Here is an 18,006-nt window from a genome sequence, read left to right as displayed (position 1 = left end):
TCCCACCATCAGGTGTATTGCCTAATGCTCCACTCAGATCGTATCTTCAGTCTCACATTAGTGAAGCAGCCACAGGCTTTTGTCCAATCATTTTTTCGTCTCTAGAACTAGAAAATCTCAAAATTTGATTTTTTAGCTTCTTCCCTCATGTTTCCTATATCGAGCTTCACACCATTTTGTCTAGTTAAGTTCTCAAAAAATTTTTGAGAACTTCACATTTTTGCTGAAGCATGGAATAAAAACATCAAAGATGAACATCACACAGAGAAGTTTTCAGCTGGAATTATGAAAAATATTTATAGTGATGATGCAAATGATGAAGAAAAAAATTATATATGTGATTTCTGAGTTCAAGTTGAAATTCTTAAAAAATCAAACTCAATTTTTTACAATTTTTATCAGAGCAGTGCCTGATACTAAAGTAAATGAAAGATTACACTCTTATGTAAGTAAAAGTGAAGAAAGAAAATGAAGAAAACAAGAAAATGAGGGTGGGCATTTTCTCAAAAGAAAATGAAAAAAGTGAAGAAAAACGAAGAAAGTAAATTAATATTACACTCGTATGTACAGAGCACTCTTCATATACAGTTTTAAAATAAAAAAATTGTCATTAACCAATGCATGAAAATGAAAATAAATAAACAGCTATGTAAATTTACAGAGAGTTTAACTACTAAACCCAGATTATAGAGTTGGGAACTTTCCATAATAATATCCTCAGTGATGGGGTTGGAGTGGGCTACTGGAAATAATCACCGGTCCAATGCACGGTGCCACTGGTACAGACCTACAAGTGCACTTTCCCGATCGCTGCTTTTTTCCCAGAGCCAGCAAGAGCAGATTCCCACAGTCACTGTCCCACGTGTTTGCAGACCTGCAGAAGAGCTCGGGTTCACATCACCTGGGTAACAAGTGTTTTGTGGCTTCCAGCCTGAAGCTGGGAAGGAGAAAGGAGCTGGGGAGAAGCCAGGCACATTTTGCAGAGGAGCTGACAGGAGGGGTTGATGTACAATTTCTTCAGGAACTCATCAAACCTCATTAGTAATTTCGGTATTTCTTGTTTTGGCTTTGTTACTTGGGCAATGGAAAAGATATGGCACAAAGAATGGATTTGGGGATACGCTGTGTCTGAGGTGCTGGACAAGAGATGCTTCTGCCTCGATTTTCCGGCAGAGCAGACTGAGGGCAGAAAGCAGCTTTTGGGGGGTTTCTGCGGGGGCTGACTTTAGTTAGTTTGACAGGACAGGCAGAGTCTACGGTGCGATTCTCCCCGTGGAAGAGCTGCCGCGGGCAAGGCCAGGCTGCCAAAGGATGCAGGGATGGAGGAGGCCTCGGATGGGACGCGCGACTGAGAGGAGCTATTTCAAGGGCACGCCGCAGGTGAGGCAGGAGCCAGGGAAACCGGGAACCGATGACCTTCACTCCCACAAGCGCCCGTGCCCGAGCCGAGCCAGCGCCGCCCCATCCCGGCACCCGCGCCCCGCCCGCGGCCGCTCCCGCGCCGCGCCTGCGGGACATGCGCGGACGCCGCCGGCCTCCTGCCCCGCGTCCCTCCCCCGCCTCTTCCTTCCCGCCTTTGCCATGGCGACACCGAGCGGCCTGATGCGGGCCCTACACCGCGGGACCCTCGGCCAGGTAACCGGCTTGGGGCATCTGCCCCGCCGCGTCCCGGTGTGCCCGGCCCGGGACGAGCCCCGCGCTCCGGCCGCGGCCGCCATCCCGCCCCGTGCCGCGGGCCGGGCCCGCGCATGCGCAGAGCGGGGCCGCGGGCGGGGCCGGGCCGGCTCCTGCCGCCCCTCGGGAAGCCGAGCTCAGGGGAGCCGGGCGCAGGGAAGCCGGGCTCAGGGGAGCCGAGCTCAGGGGAGCCGAGCTCAGGGAAGCCGAGCTCAGGGGAGCCGGGCTCAGGGGAGCCGGGCTCAGGGGAGCCGGGCTGCCCGCCCGCCCTTCGTGCTTCTCCGGCCTTCCTTCCCGCTTCCCGGCCCCTCCTCCCCGCTTCCCGGCCCTTCCTTCCCGCTTCCCGGCTGGTCCTGGCTTGCTCCGCTCAGCAGCGGGGCGGAGGAGGCCTGAGCCGGCGAGTGGGGTCGTTCAGGCGCTGAGGTACCGCCGGGGTTTGCGAGGTTTCAGCCTTGGTCTCTGCTTCTTCCCTCGCCTTTTTAAATGCACCTGTCGTCTGCAGCAGGGAGGAAAACACCAAACCTCCTAAGTGTCTGAATGGATGTGTGTCAGCCCCTCCTCTTGGTACTTGCACGACCTCAGTGGGGTGTAGTGTTTGAATGTCTTCAGTACATTTGGGATTTTCATTGTAACACATCAGGAGCCCTCCTCGCTCACATCTTCTCCCGTTCTATTAGAAGATTAAAATAAAGGAATAACTAATTGGTTTGGTTATATTTTGTAAGATAACCCCAAGCAATCAGCCAGGTCAGGTGGGTATATATTCAGTGTCATGTTTGTAGGCAGCCACCTTCATAGTTTTGCATCTATTAATGGCTTGCCTTAGAAATCTGGATTTTTATCTAGCTTGTAGATTTGTTTTTAAAATGAGTGGAAGAATTTTATGACAGCAATATAACATTGCATAATTTTAGAGAATGTTTCCCCTAGGAAACAAACAATTGTGTTTTTTTCATTAAAACATTGCTTTTCACCTATCCAGATCCTGAATGGTATAGTATGTTTCACTAATGGAACACATTATTCAGAATGGTTGCCAGGGTTGGGTTATATGCCAGATATGTCTCATATTACTTATGAAAATAAATAGGGTAAGCAGAAGATCAAAGATTCCTTTCCATTTCATGGTGTAATCTGTGATTTTGCAGCAAGTGAATTCTGTTACTCTCAGCCATGGAGTTGATATTTTGAGCACATCAAGCTGTAACACACACTAATGCACAAAAAGCTGGTGTATATGGTGGTGAATCTGGGTAAACTACACATTGCAGGTCTATTTCAGAACCAGGATTCTTAAAATTAAGAAGTTAAGGCATATTTCATTATGTTCTAAAGCAGCTGATGACCTTGATTCTGCCCTTTCTATTGAGGAGGTAGAGTGAAAGCAGAAGAGGAAGAACCTGTTATGTCACATAAAGCTTTGATAACTGATATTTCACTTAGTAACTGTGTTCTTCTGTTAGTGAAGCAGAAGTAAGGTTTCTGCTTATATTTTTTGTTACAGAATTCATTTATGTATAAGACTGCATTGAATTGTAACAATATAGAAGAGCTAAAGAATCTCAATATGGCATCCTCAATAAGCTTGTTGGGTGTTTCCATGTCTTGAGGTGCTTTGGTTTAATTTCATTTTAATGTGACTAAATCTTCAATTTTTCACACTTAAAATATGAACAATTATGCTGCCCCTGTAATATACAGAAAGCAGGTCTGGCAAAGACATCTCAAACCACTTGTTATTTTTAGGACTCAGAAGTTCCTTGAAAAATATTGAAAGGATTTGAATGTGCTTATCTTTCCTGCTGCACGTGGTGACTCTTTTGGCTCTGTTCAGTATTACAACAGATGCCCTCCCCTGCTTTCATTTCTCCAGCAAAGAAATCTCATTTTTTATGCATAATAAAGAAATCTGCTCTGACTGAATATGGCTCATGTTGTATTTTAATATTTACTCTGATGTGCATTTCTTTGCCACCTCTGAGTCACCTATCAGGTCAAGATTACTTACTAGGTGCTTTATGACAAAAAAGAAAAAGCCACCATAAAGTTAGTGTTGGTTCACAGAATATTCTGAGTTGGAAGGAACCCACAAGAATCATCCAGTTCAACTCTTAAGTTAAACCCCACATGGGGGTTGAACCCACAACCCTGGTGTTGTTAGAGCACCATGCTCTGACCAATTTTTTGTAGTTTCAGATCGCCCACCCTCAAGTAACAACAGTAATTTCAGTTGTTCCTCTGATTTTAAATTTGTGAGTCTGGTGTGTTGTGGGATTTTATCACTTTTCTCTCTCACTTTAAGTGCCCTCCTGTGTCTATATGGAAAGAATTGCACTGGAATTTAAGTGGTACTCGCACTGCATCTCCAAAAGAATTGAGGGGGAAAAATATCTTCCTTATTTGTGCTGTTCTGTTGCCACACTAGACTCAGGAGAGGTTCAGCTACTACGGTAGACAGTTTGGAACAGATCACCTATTTGCTGCCTGCTGATAAGGAATACTCAAATTTCAAGCTGGAAAAATGTTTTCCTTCAAGCTTGAGCAGTGTATCTACTGGCACTCTTATAGTTTTGATGTTTAAGTGTTCAGTAATGCAGTCATATTCACCAGAAGACAAAATTTATGTGGTTTCAGCTTTGTTTCACTGTGATGCACAGTTCATCACTGTGCTGGATTTGCTATGCTGTGGAAAAGTTTCTCTGTACGTTTTGTTGTACGTTATTTCTAGCACACAACTTTGTAGGCATAATAAATGTGGTTATGAAGAAAGTAATGTTTTGTTGGAGAGATTCATTATGTTTGGGGTATCTTGACTTTTAAGAGCTTATTTTCAAATTCCCTAATTTACTGTTCCTCAGTCCTCTGTACGCCAGGGCTATAGGAAGTTGTTTCATCAAGTCTGTTTCTTTGATGAGACACTCTTAAAAATAGCAACTGCAGGTACTCTAGGGAATTACTGATAAAATCATGAGAAATCCAACTATGGCATAACCTGTCAGTAGGAAAATTTAATCTAAAGTGAGTCAGCCAGTTGTTGTGTGTCCTGATAAAACATGGATTAGGTTTAGTCCTGGCTGTAAAGGGGAGGTAGAAGAATGGCAATGTCTTGCTTTTAATGGTCTCATGCATCACTAGATGGTTTTCAAGACATTCATCTGGAAGAACACATTTAGGTGTTATTTGCCTTCAAGAAATCAGAAGTCTTTGGCATCATTTTTCTTTTGTAAGTAACTATCAAAGTAGCTATCACTATTACAGTTACTATAAGGCTACTATAATATCTGTATTGCTTTTGTTCCTGAGAATATCTTTTAAAGAACTTTTTGCTGCCTATTCTCCTACCCTAGTCTTCCCCTTTGGTAGGAAAGCCTTGCCTGGTCTCCACTCATGATCTATTATAGTGGCTGTAATTATTGTTGCTGAGCTGTACGTTTTGATGTCCTACCACCTTCATCTCTTGTCAACTTTCACAGGAGTGATGCATCAGAAAGTGGATTCTCTGTTAGCTTTATGCAGTACAGAACTGCATCTTCCAGCTGCAAGGGTTGATGTTTTTTAACACAAAATCCTTTCCTCATTGGTGCTAGAATTTAATTTTTTTTTTTTTTCTGGCACTCCAAGTTGGATTTGCTGTAATGACACTCAGGACACTGACTCTAGTGCATGCTGTTCAAGTCATACAAAGAGAAAATTTGTTTGAGTCCCACTGTGCCAAGGATGTTGTTTCTACCTTGTGGTGAGTGTTGCACAGAAAATATCTCTGGTGAGTATTTAGTCAGGACCACTGCAGGTACAGGATCTTCAAGTCCAAGGAAGCCAATACAGTGGTAATCTTAGCAGCTCACTTAGGAATGTATCTGTTTCTTTACCTGAGTCAATATGTTTAAAAAAATACCACAGTATAGATCCCTGAATGTAGTTTCTCTGGTTTACTTTACAGTTTGTGACCAAAAGTGGTGCTGAAATCAAGAGGCATTTACTGCATCTTCCCCTGCTGTGGCAGCCTAATGAGTCTCGAGGCCAGTTAGACTATTCTGGCATGCTTTGCTCTTAACAAATCCACATTTGCTGTTGTTTTCCTCTAGTTATCTTCTAGGGAATTGCAAAAGATGGGTTTTGTTCACTGAGTATTGATGCTAAGCAGACTACCTCGCAGACTGCTCCTCTTTTCCTGTATTTTTGAAGATGGGAATGCCATTTTTCCTTTTTTGGTCTTCTGATACTTTTCTGGGCCTTTGTGAACCTCGGTGATTCTGGCCAGTATTATCAGTACTTTAAGAGGAGATCTTGAGGTTGTTTGGGTCTGGTGAAATTTGATGAACATTTTGAGGAAGTATTGTTCCTTCTTTATTCAGGCCACCTAATCACTCTATTGTTACTGTGCTAGTCATGTTAATGACTGGTCATGTTTCATATTTTTTAACAAAGATAGCTGTGAAAAAGGGAGGTAAAAATTGAATGGTTGTTTTGGAGAAGACCATTAAATTGCTTTTTCCCAGATTGCAAATAAAATCTTCAAAATTTTTAGCTATAGTTACCATATGGGGCTCCAGAGAAAGGAAGTAACTGAAATTGCCATACCCTAATCCTCAAGGATTTCAAAGATTGTAGTGAAAACTACAGTGGGAGAGAGAGCTCAGTTCTCAGAATCATTCAGATGTGTTGTGAATGAAATGCAAACGATTTAAAAGCATCCATGTTCCCATCTTGAATTTGTTGCTGTCATATAGGGGTCACTTTGTTAACCATTAATGAAATGGGTCCCCAGGTGCATGTAACAAGCTGCACACATACACAGGTTACTGCAGCAGGTCAACTTCAGAATGCCTGTCCAGGCACTTGTGCATTGAAATTGATGGATGAACAGGCAGATTTTTAAGTGCTTGCTCTGGATTTATGATTGTGACAGTCCCCTGTGTTGCATCTCTTTCTTCTAGAGAGCATGAAGGTTGGAAGTAGCAAAATGCTTTTGACTGAGGAAAAAAGGCTGGAAATGCAAATACCTGTTAGACAGCAAAGCCCCCAATGTTTCCTGGTGTCCAGTATGGGGTGGTTAAATATATTGTAATATACAGGACCTTTAGGAAAAATCTAAGTGATTAGAGAAATTCTTTCCATTTATGGTAGCTTCTATGTGGATTCACATGTCGAAATTGGTGCCTTTTAATTTCCTATTTTCCTCAATTTTAACATTTTTTACTATTGTTATTGGGCAGAGATACTGAAAGTTATTTAGTTACCCAGATCCTTATGAAATCAACTAGATTTAGCAACATATTCCAGCCTTTGGATTAAACCTCTGGTGTCTTCTATTCAGGTTGGAATAGAAGCTTTTCCTAATAATTTATTTTTATTTTAATCATCAAATAGCTAAATAAATAAATAGGTAAATAATAGCTAAATAATATAAGTATAATTAATCCTCTAGAGAGACTGGCTTATCTTTTAGATAAAGCAGTGGAATAGGTCTTTTTGCAAGAATGAAATCATTAGCTTTTCTATCATTTTCAGAGTGGAAGGCAAGTTAGTATACAGTGAAAATATACATTTATTGGATTTTCACTGGATTTGAGAGATGTCAGGTTTCCACACAGATTTATTAGACTTACAGTTGTAGAGAGACTTCTTGTAATCTGCCTCACTTAGTGCCTTGTTTCTGGTGGATTTTGACCACTGTTGTAGCTGCACAGAGTGAGCCCCATCATAAACAGAAATGAAGGATCTTTGAGGCGTGAATGGGTCCTATTCATTTCATAATGGAGTTCTAACAATAAAATCTGGCAATTATAGATTGCTTTAGCAGGAAACAGCCCTTTATTCTGGCATCTTGTCGGGGCTTGGGTACAGTCCCTTCATTCTTTCTCCTTCTGGCCCTTGCTTTCAGTGTCTTGACTGAGCCTGTTTTTTCTCTTGAGAGACTTCTGATTTTATAACATGTTTTTGTACAGTGAGTTTAATGAAAGATGCTATTCTGGCCATCGTGGATGTTGAAGTTTGGTGTGAATTTCTCCAGCGCACATGCTGAACAGGCATTGTGGGTCCGTCTGCAGCAGATCACCTCTGTCTCTAGAGAGCAGACTGGGGTCCCATTTTAATACTGGCTCATTGGCAGATAGAATTTCCATTTACTAATACAGCAAGTGCTATTCTAGACACTTAACAATTACTTTTTCCATGACACAAGTTGTGGTTTGTGCTGCGACTGTAGGGTTAGATGAACAAACATTTTGTGGAATTGACTCAAATTGCAGCAGGATCCAGAAGCTGAAGTGAAGAAAAACCCCAAGTCAGTTAAATCACCTTAGATAATATATTTTTTGAGTTTTGCTTGTGTTTGTAATCAGTGAATTGAAATTGTTTTCGCTTTGATTATTTGAGCCCTTGACTAACAGTCTCATTCTTGCAATCCCCAGCTCAGACCAATCATGTAGCAGATTTTATAATTTTCTGCTGTATCAAGCAAATCTATATATCCACTGGACAAGATTAAATATATTTTTGCCTCCTGAGATAAATATCCACCTTGAGAGTGTTCTTTCTGTGTGGGAGAGGAAATAGATACATATATGTATATATGTATACACACAAAAATAGACAATGAAATATATACTTACTTTTTCATATCCCTCATTCTTCTGCTGAAATGCTGAAATTGCTACCAGAAATGTAATACCCACTTTTACTTTTAGCTTCAAGTTCTTTGAATTATGCTAGGGCATGTCTCTGCTCCTTGGAGCTGGCCAAAGCATTAGAGTGAAAGTGACCCAGTTGCTTCAGTGATGTCTGCACAATAACTGAATGAAGAATAAGTGTTGTTTAAAATTAGGGGTTTCCTCAGTTTTCATGGTGTTGCACGTAGTTCATGTTATAAACTACTGCAAGGATGTTGTCTTTGTAACAGGCAGATAAAACCCTTCTATGCTTCATTTGTATTTAGATTACACTTTCATAAACTGTTCAGACTAGGAATTTCTTTTTGTTTAGACTACCTGTATTATTTATGGATAAGCAGTTTAGAGCTTTACAGTACAGATTAGAAGGTGAATTAAATGCTTCTTATTGGTATTTCAAAGTGTGGTAAGGCCATCTCATTCACTTATGTAGGTGGTTGCCAATATTTACATTCCTGTGCAGAAAGATCCTATAGTTGGATAGTGCTGTATTTCCATTTTTGAAGCTCAGAGTTTCTGTAAGAATCTTACAATTCCCAGAAGTATTCAGAAGCTGAAAGGAGATGAAATTGCATACATTCTCCATTCTGACAGATGGGACCTGCATTGTTCTGAATCCCATCGTTGTTTCTGATCACATATGCTCAGTGACAATTAGTTACTGTATATTGGTCTGCATAGTGTTGTCTTCAGAGCCTGGCTGACCTGTTAATCTCATTTGAAGGTTTTCGGACAGCATTAAAAAAGAATGAATTGCAAATGTCTTCACAACTTCCTAGTCTCACCATCATCTTTTCCTTTTGCCAGGTGCAGAGTTTTGACTTTGAAATCTGTGTGTGATAGCTGTACCTTGGGAAAGATATAGTAGCGTTTCCATGTTAATAAAAGATTCCAGGCTTCCTGATGATCTCACCTGACATCCACATAACAGCTGTTGTTGTCATTTGTTTTCACACTTGTGAATGCTCCAATATCCCTGTCCTTTGGCAGTGAGATTGCTAAATGGCTTGTTTTGTCTGTATCCAACAGTCAGGAGATGTTCTTTTCATGGATTCTGCCTTAATCTTATGTTTCATGGGCATTCACTTCTCTGCTTACCAGCATTGCTTTTTACAAGAAAAACAGCAAATAAATATGGGGAGGTACAAAGTTTTAACAGAACCACATTATGCTACCCTTCCTAAATATAATCTTTTTATAGCTACATCAAAGTTTTTGTCAAAGGTGGTCTTTGACTTTTTCTTGAATTGGGTTATCCATTTGCAAATATTTTTCTTGAAATCACATACTTGCCAAGATGTGGAAAGACTTTACTTAATAGGCATCCATAGGGTGCTTTCCGTTTGCATGGAAGAACAAAACAGTTTCAAACATTTCAAAGCCTCTTTGTTGCTTATGTAAAGGGAATGAGGGGTCCAGCCCTCTGAATTCCTGACCGAATCTCATTTTGCATCTCTGCTGGCAACAAATTAGCCCATGTAATTTCTGCAGTCAAGTTCACATTCTGCTCTTCATGCAGTTCTAGAGTGTTTTGTTGGGTACTTTTTTTTTTTTACGATATCTACATTTTGGATCTTTGCAGGGTTAAAGCCATGTCAGCACTCTGACTCTTGCTCATCAAGAAGGTCACAACAGCCAGAGGTGCTGTCACTCCCTCCAAAGGGACGTTTTCATGTTGACCATTCAACATTGTAAGTCTCCAGTATTCAGAATACTTGCCAGTACCTAAAGAAAATGGAGTATTGTACATTTATGGAGTACTAATATTAAAAACACTTGGCTTTTTTTGCACTGATATACTCCACAGGGTACATCCAAACTGGGAGTTGGTGATTTGCCTGGCTTTCTGTGGGCCAGTTTCAATCATACAGGTAAGTTAGCAAGGACTATTTCATCTCCTCTTTAAGACAAGTAAAGCAGTGAGTGTCACACACAAACTAGGCAACTTTTCATTTGATGCTTCTGGGCTCAAGCTGTCTAATAAGCAACTCACAACTTGCTGTCACCATTCTTATCTCACTTGGCTACATTCTCTTGACCAGAGCACAAATGAACACTTGTGTTTGTCCCTCTCATCTATTGCTCATCTGTTGTTTGTCCTTTTTGTGGAAATAGACCAGCCTGGTGATTTCAGGACCAGCCTGTGCTGATAACAACAGTTTTAATGTAGTCTGTAGTTTTTTTAATTCTCCAGAAGTCTCTTATGCAAGTGTGATTATTATGTCTAAAATACTTAAATTTATGGAAGTCTCTCCAGCATAGACAAGGAGGACCAGCCATAGCACTTTCATTGTGCATCATTACGAAATTTCCTGGGATTTCCACATTCTAAAGCCTCTCAACATCCACCAGGTGGTTTTAAAACTTTTCTGTTCACCTGAGATGAATTTCATGCTGTGACCACAAGGTGAAAGTTTTTGAACAGCTGTGTTAATTTTGGCCCCATGTGAAACAAAGCCAACTTTTTTGTGCTACAGGAAATTGCCAAATAAAATAATGGAGAGGAAATGAACTACTCTTTGAGTTTCTAGGACAATATTCTGAAGAAACATAGTCATTCCAAACAAAAAGTATTTTTAAAAAAATATCCTTCTAGATGTAAGTTGATATTCTTTGTTTATATCCCATAGGGTAATCTTAGTAGCAAGCTGACTCCTCACTTGAAGAAAATATATTAAAAAAATACAATAAAATCTCTTCCAGCTAGAGGTCAGAGAAAGAGCAAGAGCAATCAGATGGTTTTAAGATATTTGGATACCACTGCGATCAAAAACATAAAACTTCTCTAATTTCTTTGTGAGGGAAGTATTTAGTTGTGGGGGTATTCTTTAGCCTTCTGTCTTGTTTTACTTCAAGATTGTTAAGGTTTTGGTACTTAGAATAGTGTAATATATTAAAATTACAGCAACCTTTAGTATATCTATATTAATATGTTATATAATTTAGAAATAAAGACTTTTCACTGCATTTTGACAGTTCCATGTATTTCTTGTAGCAAAATAAATGTGAGTTGTTCACTTGTTGCTATTACATTTATTCTGTTGAGCAATGTACACTTCTAAATGTGGGCATGTACCAGTTTACGGGTGTTAAATGTTAACTTGTACTTCCCATCTTTCAAGAATACAGAATGGTTTTTCAAAGCTTGTCAGTGTTCAGCTGCTATCAGTGAAAAGGCCTCAGTTCTTGCACTTTTGATGAATGCAGTTAGAACTTGAAATGCCATGAGATCTAATCTATCTAAATAAAATTCTGATTCCTTTTCCATCCTCTTTGGTCATCTGACTTTGACTTAAATCACGCATATGTAATGTTATGGGCTCAGAGGACTAGAACAGACCCTGTTTGGGGTGCTCTGGTGTTTCACATGGCCCAAAATAAAGTGCCCTTACATCTTTATCAACATATGACCTTTTTCCTTTTTTTCTATTTTTTTTTAATAAAAACCTCTCTAAGCACTTTTCTGAAATGCTTTCTTTTTCTTACTCTAGGAAACTTTTCTTTACATCTGGTCTGAATCTTTCTTATTTCATCTTAAACTCATTGTTTAACACCTTTTACTTTCATAGTCTTCCTTCCACTGGACTAAAAACACTTTGGACTGTCCTCTAGTCTTTTTTATTCAGGTCACTAATTGGACTTGGTTAAACTTCTATGGCCTCTTCCTACCACTCTTTTGAAATGCAGGACCTGTGGCTTGAGTTCATCCTCATCCTGAGTAAAATGAGCAAATTGTTTCTGTCTCCTGGATTTTCATCCTATTCATATATTCCTGTGCAATTTTGGGTGTAGTTTATAAATGTGGTGGTTTTGCAGCTCCATGATATTGATTCATGCTCATCTTTTAAAATATTACAAACTCAAGACCCTGTTCTGTAGTTGTTGGCCTGTGTTGCATGTGCCTCCTTCCTGTGTTTTTGTGATTGAGTAGATTTTTCTATACAAATCTGTGTACTTTTGCCTGGTAAATAGCATACTGTTTTTTCAGACCATTTCTTTGTTTTGTCAAGATTATTTTGAGCCCTTATCATTCTTCTAACTTGTTTTGTCTGCAGATTTAATGAATACTCCATTTCATCATCTAGATTTTGTTATTTTGAGATATGAAAATATCAAATAATACTGGACCCAGCACAAAACCCTTAAAAACTATATTTGATATATCCTTCCCCAACCACTGTAAGTCATCAATAAGTGCTGTTTTCAGGATTTTTTTTTTCTCTCCAGTTTCACCCCCAGCATATAATATTGTATTCGAGGTGCTATTTCTCTAGCTTGTTGGAAGCTGAGATGGTATTGGAATTTAATGAAAAGTAGAATATAATCTTTAGTATTTCATTTCCATTCTAGCATCTCTTGTGCTATGGAAGGCTATCAATGTTTTTGAGAGGCACTAGTTCTTGAGAAATACTGCTGTCTTCTGTTATTTTTGTATTTTCTTCAAAGTTCATTATTTGTTCCTGTATCTTTCCAGGAACTGAAGTTGAGCTGACTGATACAGAGTAACTCCATGAGGTCACAGAACACAAGGCCCTCTGAGTTCCCTGGCCTGGTGCTTCCATGCTTTGTGGGGCTGCATATGGTTCAGAAAGAAGCCAGACCTGATGGGTGCTTTGTGGAACTTTTTTCAGGAAGGCACATGTGCCTGAAAACTTCAGTTGTTGCTGGTTCAACTGCATTGTTCAGTGAACAGTAAACTACTTTTTATATGGATTTGTATCTCAAGGGTGTTCTTCACAGTGTAGCAAAGGTTCTCCCTCTTCTTTTCCCTGGTGCCACTTCTTCCAAGCAATGCCTGCAGTACTTACTGGAATTGTCAAATTCTCAGCTTTTGAGCATTGAGTGCATTATCTGATGGTTTTGGAAGCAGCATGTGCCAATACGACCTTACCTTCCTGCCCTGCCTGCCTGGCCAGAATGTTCCTGCTGATAGTTCAGGCTTAGCTCCTGCTGCAGCTTCCTATCAGTGAGGCACTAATTACCTTCCTTATGTGGTAATTGTCAAAAAATACAGTTATAAAAATTTGTCAAAAATATATTGTTATAAATTCCTTTAGCCTTTCACCTACCCTGGGTGAAATGGAGTGATAAGATCTGCAGTTAATGATTATGGTTAGATAGATTGACTGGAGAAACTAAAACTGCCCCAGCTTTAAAAAGGCAAGTAAATGGTTTGAGAATCATGAATCAGGTTTAAGGTTGCATAAGGCAGCATCTAAGGCCATTAATTGCAGTTCTGTGCACACGTTTGAAACACAGGAGGTGCAGAAGTAGTGCATGTTTCAGTGTGCATAGGACCTGCTCTGTAGCTGGGTTATGGCTCAGCTTTGAAGAGGAGCTCTAACATGCTGTCCTTCAAGTTGATGTGGAGAACTGTTAAGGAGCACAGCATGAAAAATAAAAACCACCAGGCTGTGTCCTTGCTAAGGAAGGGATTGTGGTTTAGGGTAAGATTGGTGACCACTGCTGGCTGCATGCAGACCCGGTGCTTGGTTCCTTCACCAGCTCTGCACAAATGTTAGCACAGGCTCTTGTCCCAAGCCTCTGCGGAGAACTGGGGCCAGCTCTTCTGAGCCAGGAGGCTGCTGGCAGCCTCCAGGTGCCTAAGCAGAGGTTGTATCCCCTGTTCCACTCCACACGGGAGAGGAGGGTCTGTGGCTGCCTGAGGTCCAGAGGAACCTTGTGGTGTGTGGCGGCAGAGCTGCGGCAGCCTGCTGGAGATAGCGCTGGGCTCTGTCAGTGCAGCTGTCATTAGCACCCCGCGTGGCACGTGGGGCTCATAAAGCAAATGAGAGAATCCACTTGTGGGATGCAGGCAGCCACATGAAAGGAGCCATGTGCTGAGTCATCTGTACCAAGGCAGCGTGAGAGGGCAGCCTAACCCAGCCGCGGCTTCACTGAGTTCTTGTGCTAGCCCTAGAGGGCAGAGTTAAATTTATTGGGTGGAGTTAGTATGTGCTGTTAATATTCCCCCTTCAAATGTGTCTTTCATTTGAAATATAAATATTAAAGTCCTACTGAAGTTTGAGTGCATTTGACATTCAAGAAAGAGATACTAAGCAGTTCTGTTTAAATCTTAATTTACTTCTGCTTCTGGGCAATGGGTTAATCTTTACTCAGAAGCTATTTATCTGAAAACTTGCTCTGGTATAAATATGTTTATTTCTAATTTAATGTTAGATCTTTAGTCTCTCATTTTAAGAATTAAGCATGTTGAAGTAGCATTTGTACCAGATGAATTTGACGTACATTGAATTATCAGATCAAAATAAACATGTTTAAAGGTTTCTACAGCAAGTTTGCAGAGAAGTAATTGCACTAAAAACTATAAAGGAAACAAAGTATGTAATACATACACTGCTCCTAAGTTTCCCTTTTCCTTCATTTTTTTTTTCTTTCTGTAACAACATTAATACTTAAATTGTCCCAATTAGGCTTTAAAATTTATGGTTTAGCTACTAAAATCTGACTTGTCTGGCTTCCCTTCATTTTGCTGCTTAATAACTGTCTCAAGACAGGTTTTGCTAAGCCAGTGTTAGCAGATGAACATATTCTTTTAGCAACCAGAGCTTTGAAGTTGCAAAGTATTAATAAGGGAAATAAATAAATTGTAGACAGATGCAAAAGATGCAGTAGTTGGTAACTTTTGTCAGCCAAAGAATTTCTTTTGTCTCTGAGGTTGGAGCAAGGTTTTGCTTGTGTTGTTTTGGTTTTATTTTTCTTTCCTTTTTGATCCCTGTTGAGAGGATCTTCTTGTTAGAAATTCCAAATTTTCCAGTTTCTGTGTTGCATGCATGTCTGTGTTTGCTTATGCTGCTCTTTCTTCCCTTTGACTTACACATTTTCTTTTTGTCTGGCAAATTTGAACTCGCTTCAGCTTGGGACAGCTGGGGCAAAATGAATCCCCATGAATAAAATTATAACAAGAAGAGCAAAGTCTGTGAATGATCCTTTGCTGTTTCCTGAGTCGTTCCAGTGTCATTAATCAGCGCTGGTGCTGTGGAGCCTTGTGGTGTGTTATGTCGCCAGCACAGCAGCTTCTCCATCCCTTTCCCCCACCCCCTGCATGCCTACACAGTGGGGAAAACTAGAGAGGGAAGCCATCAATCTTCCCTGTCCTACATGTCAGCAGCGATTCTCCTGTCGACTTCCTGCTCTCTCTGTCGTGCCCACCACCTGTGTTTAGAATTAGCTCTGATGCTGTGGATCTCACTTGGCTCTTCACCTGTTCTGCCCCGAGTAAATGGCTGTTCAAATAAAGCAGAGCAGCTAAATGCTATAGCATGTGAATGGTAACCATCGCTGTGGCTTGGGGGGTGATTTCTGTCGCAGCTGCTTTTGTAATACTGTCATAATTTTCTGTAACATTATGGGGTTTGGGTCTAAAATCTCTTGCTTTTGTTTCAGCCCAGTGTGAGTTTGTGAGTCAGTCTTTTTATTATTTAGAAATTAAAATATTTATAAGATATATTATAGATGGAGGCATAAGCCTATCTCTTATCTGTTAGGCTGCTGGGATAAAGTCATTAACAAAGTCCAATGAAACTAGTTAGTCCAAAGCTTTGTCCTTACCTTCAGTCACTCCAAGGATATAATTAGCAAAGCCTCCTTTGAGTTTGACTTTGGAGATGTGTCTGTCTCCCCTATGACTGAGTAGATTGAGAAGCTGACAGGCACCGCCTCTGTACTTTCAGGGCAGGATTGATGTGATCATTTAATGGTTTGTTTGTTAAACAATAGATCTTAACTGGACTCCAACCAGCCACATTTTTATGTATGCTTTTATGTAATTTTATAACATGCCTATGCCAAAATAAAAGGAGAAAACAATCCTGAGAATTGTTTGTTTACTGGCAGCTTTCTCCTACGTCCTTGAATGGGTGCTACATTTTTCTGGTTTTAAAATCCAAAAGACACTAAAGCATAGGCATAAGGTTACCCTATAATAGTAGCTTGTCTGCTGTCATTTCAAGCATGTGATAGCAATATTTATGTGGAGTTGTAAAGAAGAGAGATTCTGAAAACCTAAATTTTGTGAATGCTTTCACTTGATTTTATTTCTGTAACTCTTTGTGAAGGGGGAACTGTTTTACGACTGATTTTACTACATATTTGAGATGCAGTTTTTTCTTGACTGTACCAGGCAAATATGTGTATCCAACACATAAATAAATTCTTGTGTTCAGCAGTGACAGAATTCGTAAAGCTAAACATGAAATGTATAACTAGGATACCAAGAATTTAATGTAACATGGGATGCTTGGATCTGCATGGACTTTTCCTTGAATCAGCTTTGGTGTGTCTTCCAGTTCTGGCACATCTGTCTCATGATAGGGAATTATTGTGGTTTTGACTGCTGAATTGAGTCCTTGACAGTTGTAGCTCACCTTCCATACAGAGAAAAGTTCTGCTTTGGTCTCAGAGAGCAGAATTGGATTTTTGGAAGCTGTCATCTTTCCTGTTTTACATTGAAAATGGATATGGCCATGCTACAGGATGGCAGGACCAGATTTTAGCCATCCTACTCTGGGATAAGGATGTAATGCTTATTCCTGATTATTTGAGAGCATTTGGATGTTGATATTTTTTCAGTATAAGGAGTAGCAGTTGATCTCATGACAAAAGGGAGGTTAGGTGAGAGAACACCTGAATCTTAATGGGTTTGGGGCCAAACTTCATTCGGTGATGCAGCTGAGAAATACACTGTGGTGTTTAGAATTGCCCTGCAGAGGTCTTTTAGAGAGAAAACAAATAGTAGGTGCTAAGTCATCTGTCAGATGCAGCACTCCTAGCAGGCATGAGGACTGACATGCAGAACTACTGGCGTAGGTGCACACACCACACAGAGTTAAACATATGAACAGCAGGCTCACACTGTGCTTACTACAGATGTCTGAATGAGTGAGTGCCTGTGGGCTGGAGCTGCATGTCTTGTGGCTTTCACTCTGCTCCATTGGGAAGTCTTCACTCCTTTTGTTTTTATCCTTTTCCAGCTCCAGTACTTTGGAACACACAGCTCCCATCCCCTGACCTAACAGCTCCATTGAAGTGCATTCCAGCCCCATGATTTCATGGTACCAGGCAGAAGTCCCCTGCCATGCTGCTATGCTGCCCGCTGCTTCTCACGGAGTGAACAAACAGGGAACATAAACTCTCTCCAAAGGAGCAATGTTCTTTGTATATTTTTAGTGCAAGAAATCCAAGATTCATTTGAGGGTGTTTTGTGTGGGCTTTTTTTAATATAGACTTCTGCTAACACAATGGAATATTTCATGCCACCCTGTTTGCTGTAACTTCTCGTGCTTTATGTTGTTAAATGGAATCAAAGGAGTTAAAGATGAAAGACTTCTAGTCAACTGGTTCCTCAGCTGGGAGCCAGTGTGGGTTTGTTCTTTGTAATGGATTTGCTAATGCTTTACTCAGGTTCAGCCTAGCTCAGTTTTCATTATTGGATTTACTTATTTCTGTGAATTCTCTACTTCAGGTTAAGTAATTGCTGAGCTTAGGCTGAATATAATACTGCTACTGTTTGTTTCTAATGTTTCACTTGCTATTTATTGCCCTTATACTGAACAAACCTTTTGTAAGTATATGTTTACCATTTGAACATACAAAGCACCATTAAAGATGTTATGCTTGCCTTCACAGGTATTCTCTTTAA

At 40.3% G+C, this 18,006-nt stretch overlaps 1 protein-coding gene across 3 annotated transcripts in view; it reads left to right on the top strand.

Moving 5' to 3' along the window:
- The first annotated feature begins 907 nt into the window (after positions 1 to 907).
- The window catches only part of WARS2 (tryptophanyl tRNA synthetase 2, mitochondrial), a 44,159-nt gene continuing 27,060 nt past the window's right edge, over positions 908 to 18,006 (top strand). Inside the window, exon 1 of one of the 3 annotated variants that reach the window (XM_085572705.1) lies at positions 908 to 1,380. In XM_085572705.1, coding sequence (XP_085428831.1) covers positions 1,312 to 1,380 — 69 coding nt within the window. In that variant the 5' untranslated portion in view covers positions 908 to 1,311. Of the gene's footprint in view, positions 1,381 to 1,473; positions 1,636 to 1,925; positions 2,098 to 18,006 lie in introns of those variants that run through there. The other 2 variants (XM_021549027.4, XM_085572722.1) reach the window with 2 other exon arrangements.

The sequence above is a fragment of the Lonchura striata genome, chromosome 1 (assembly GCF_050655825.1).
Source record: "Lonchura striata isolate lonStrDom1 chromosome 1, ASM5065582v1, whole genome shotgun sequence".
NCBI classification, from domain to species: domain Eukaryota; kingdom Metazoa; phylum Chordata; class Aves; order Passeriformes; family Estrildidae; genus Lonchura; species Lonchura striata.
The sequence above is the reverse complement of the archived record's forward strand: the minus strand, read 5'-3'. Positions and strand labels throughout refer to the sequence as shown.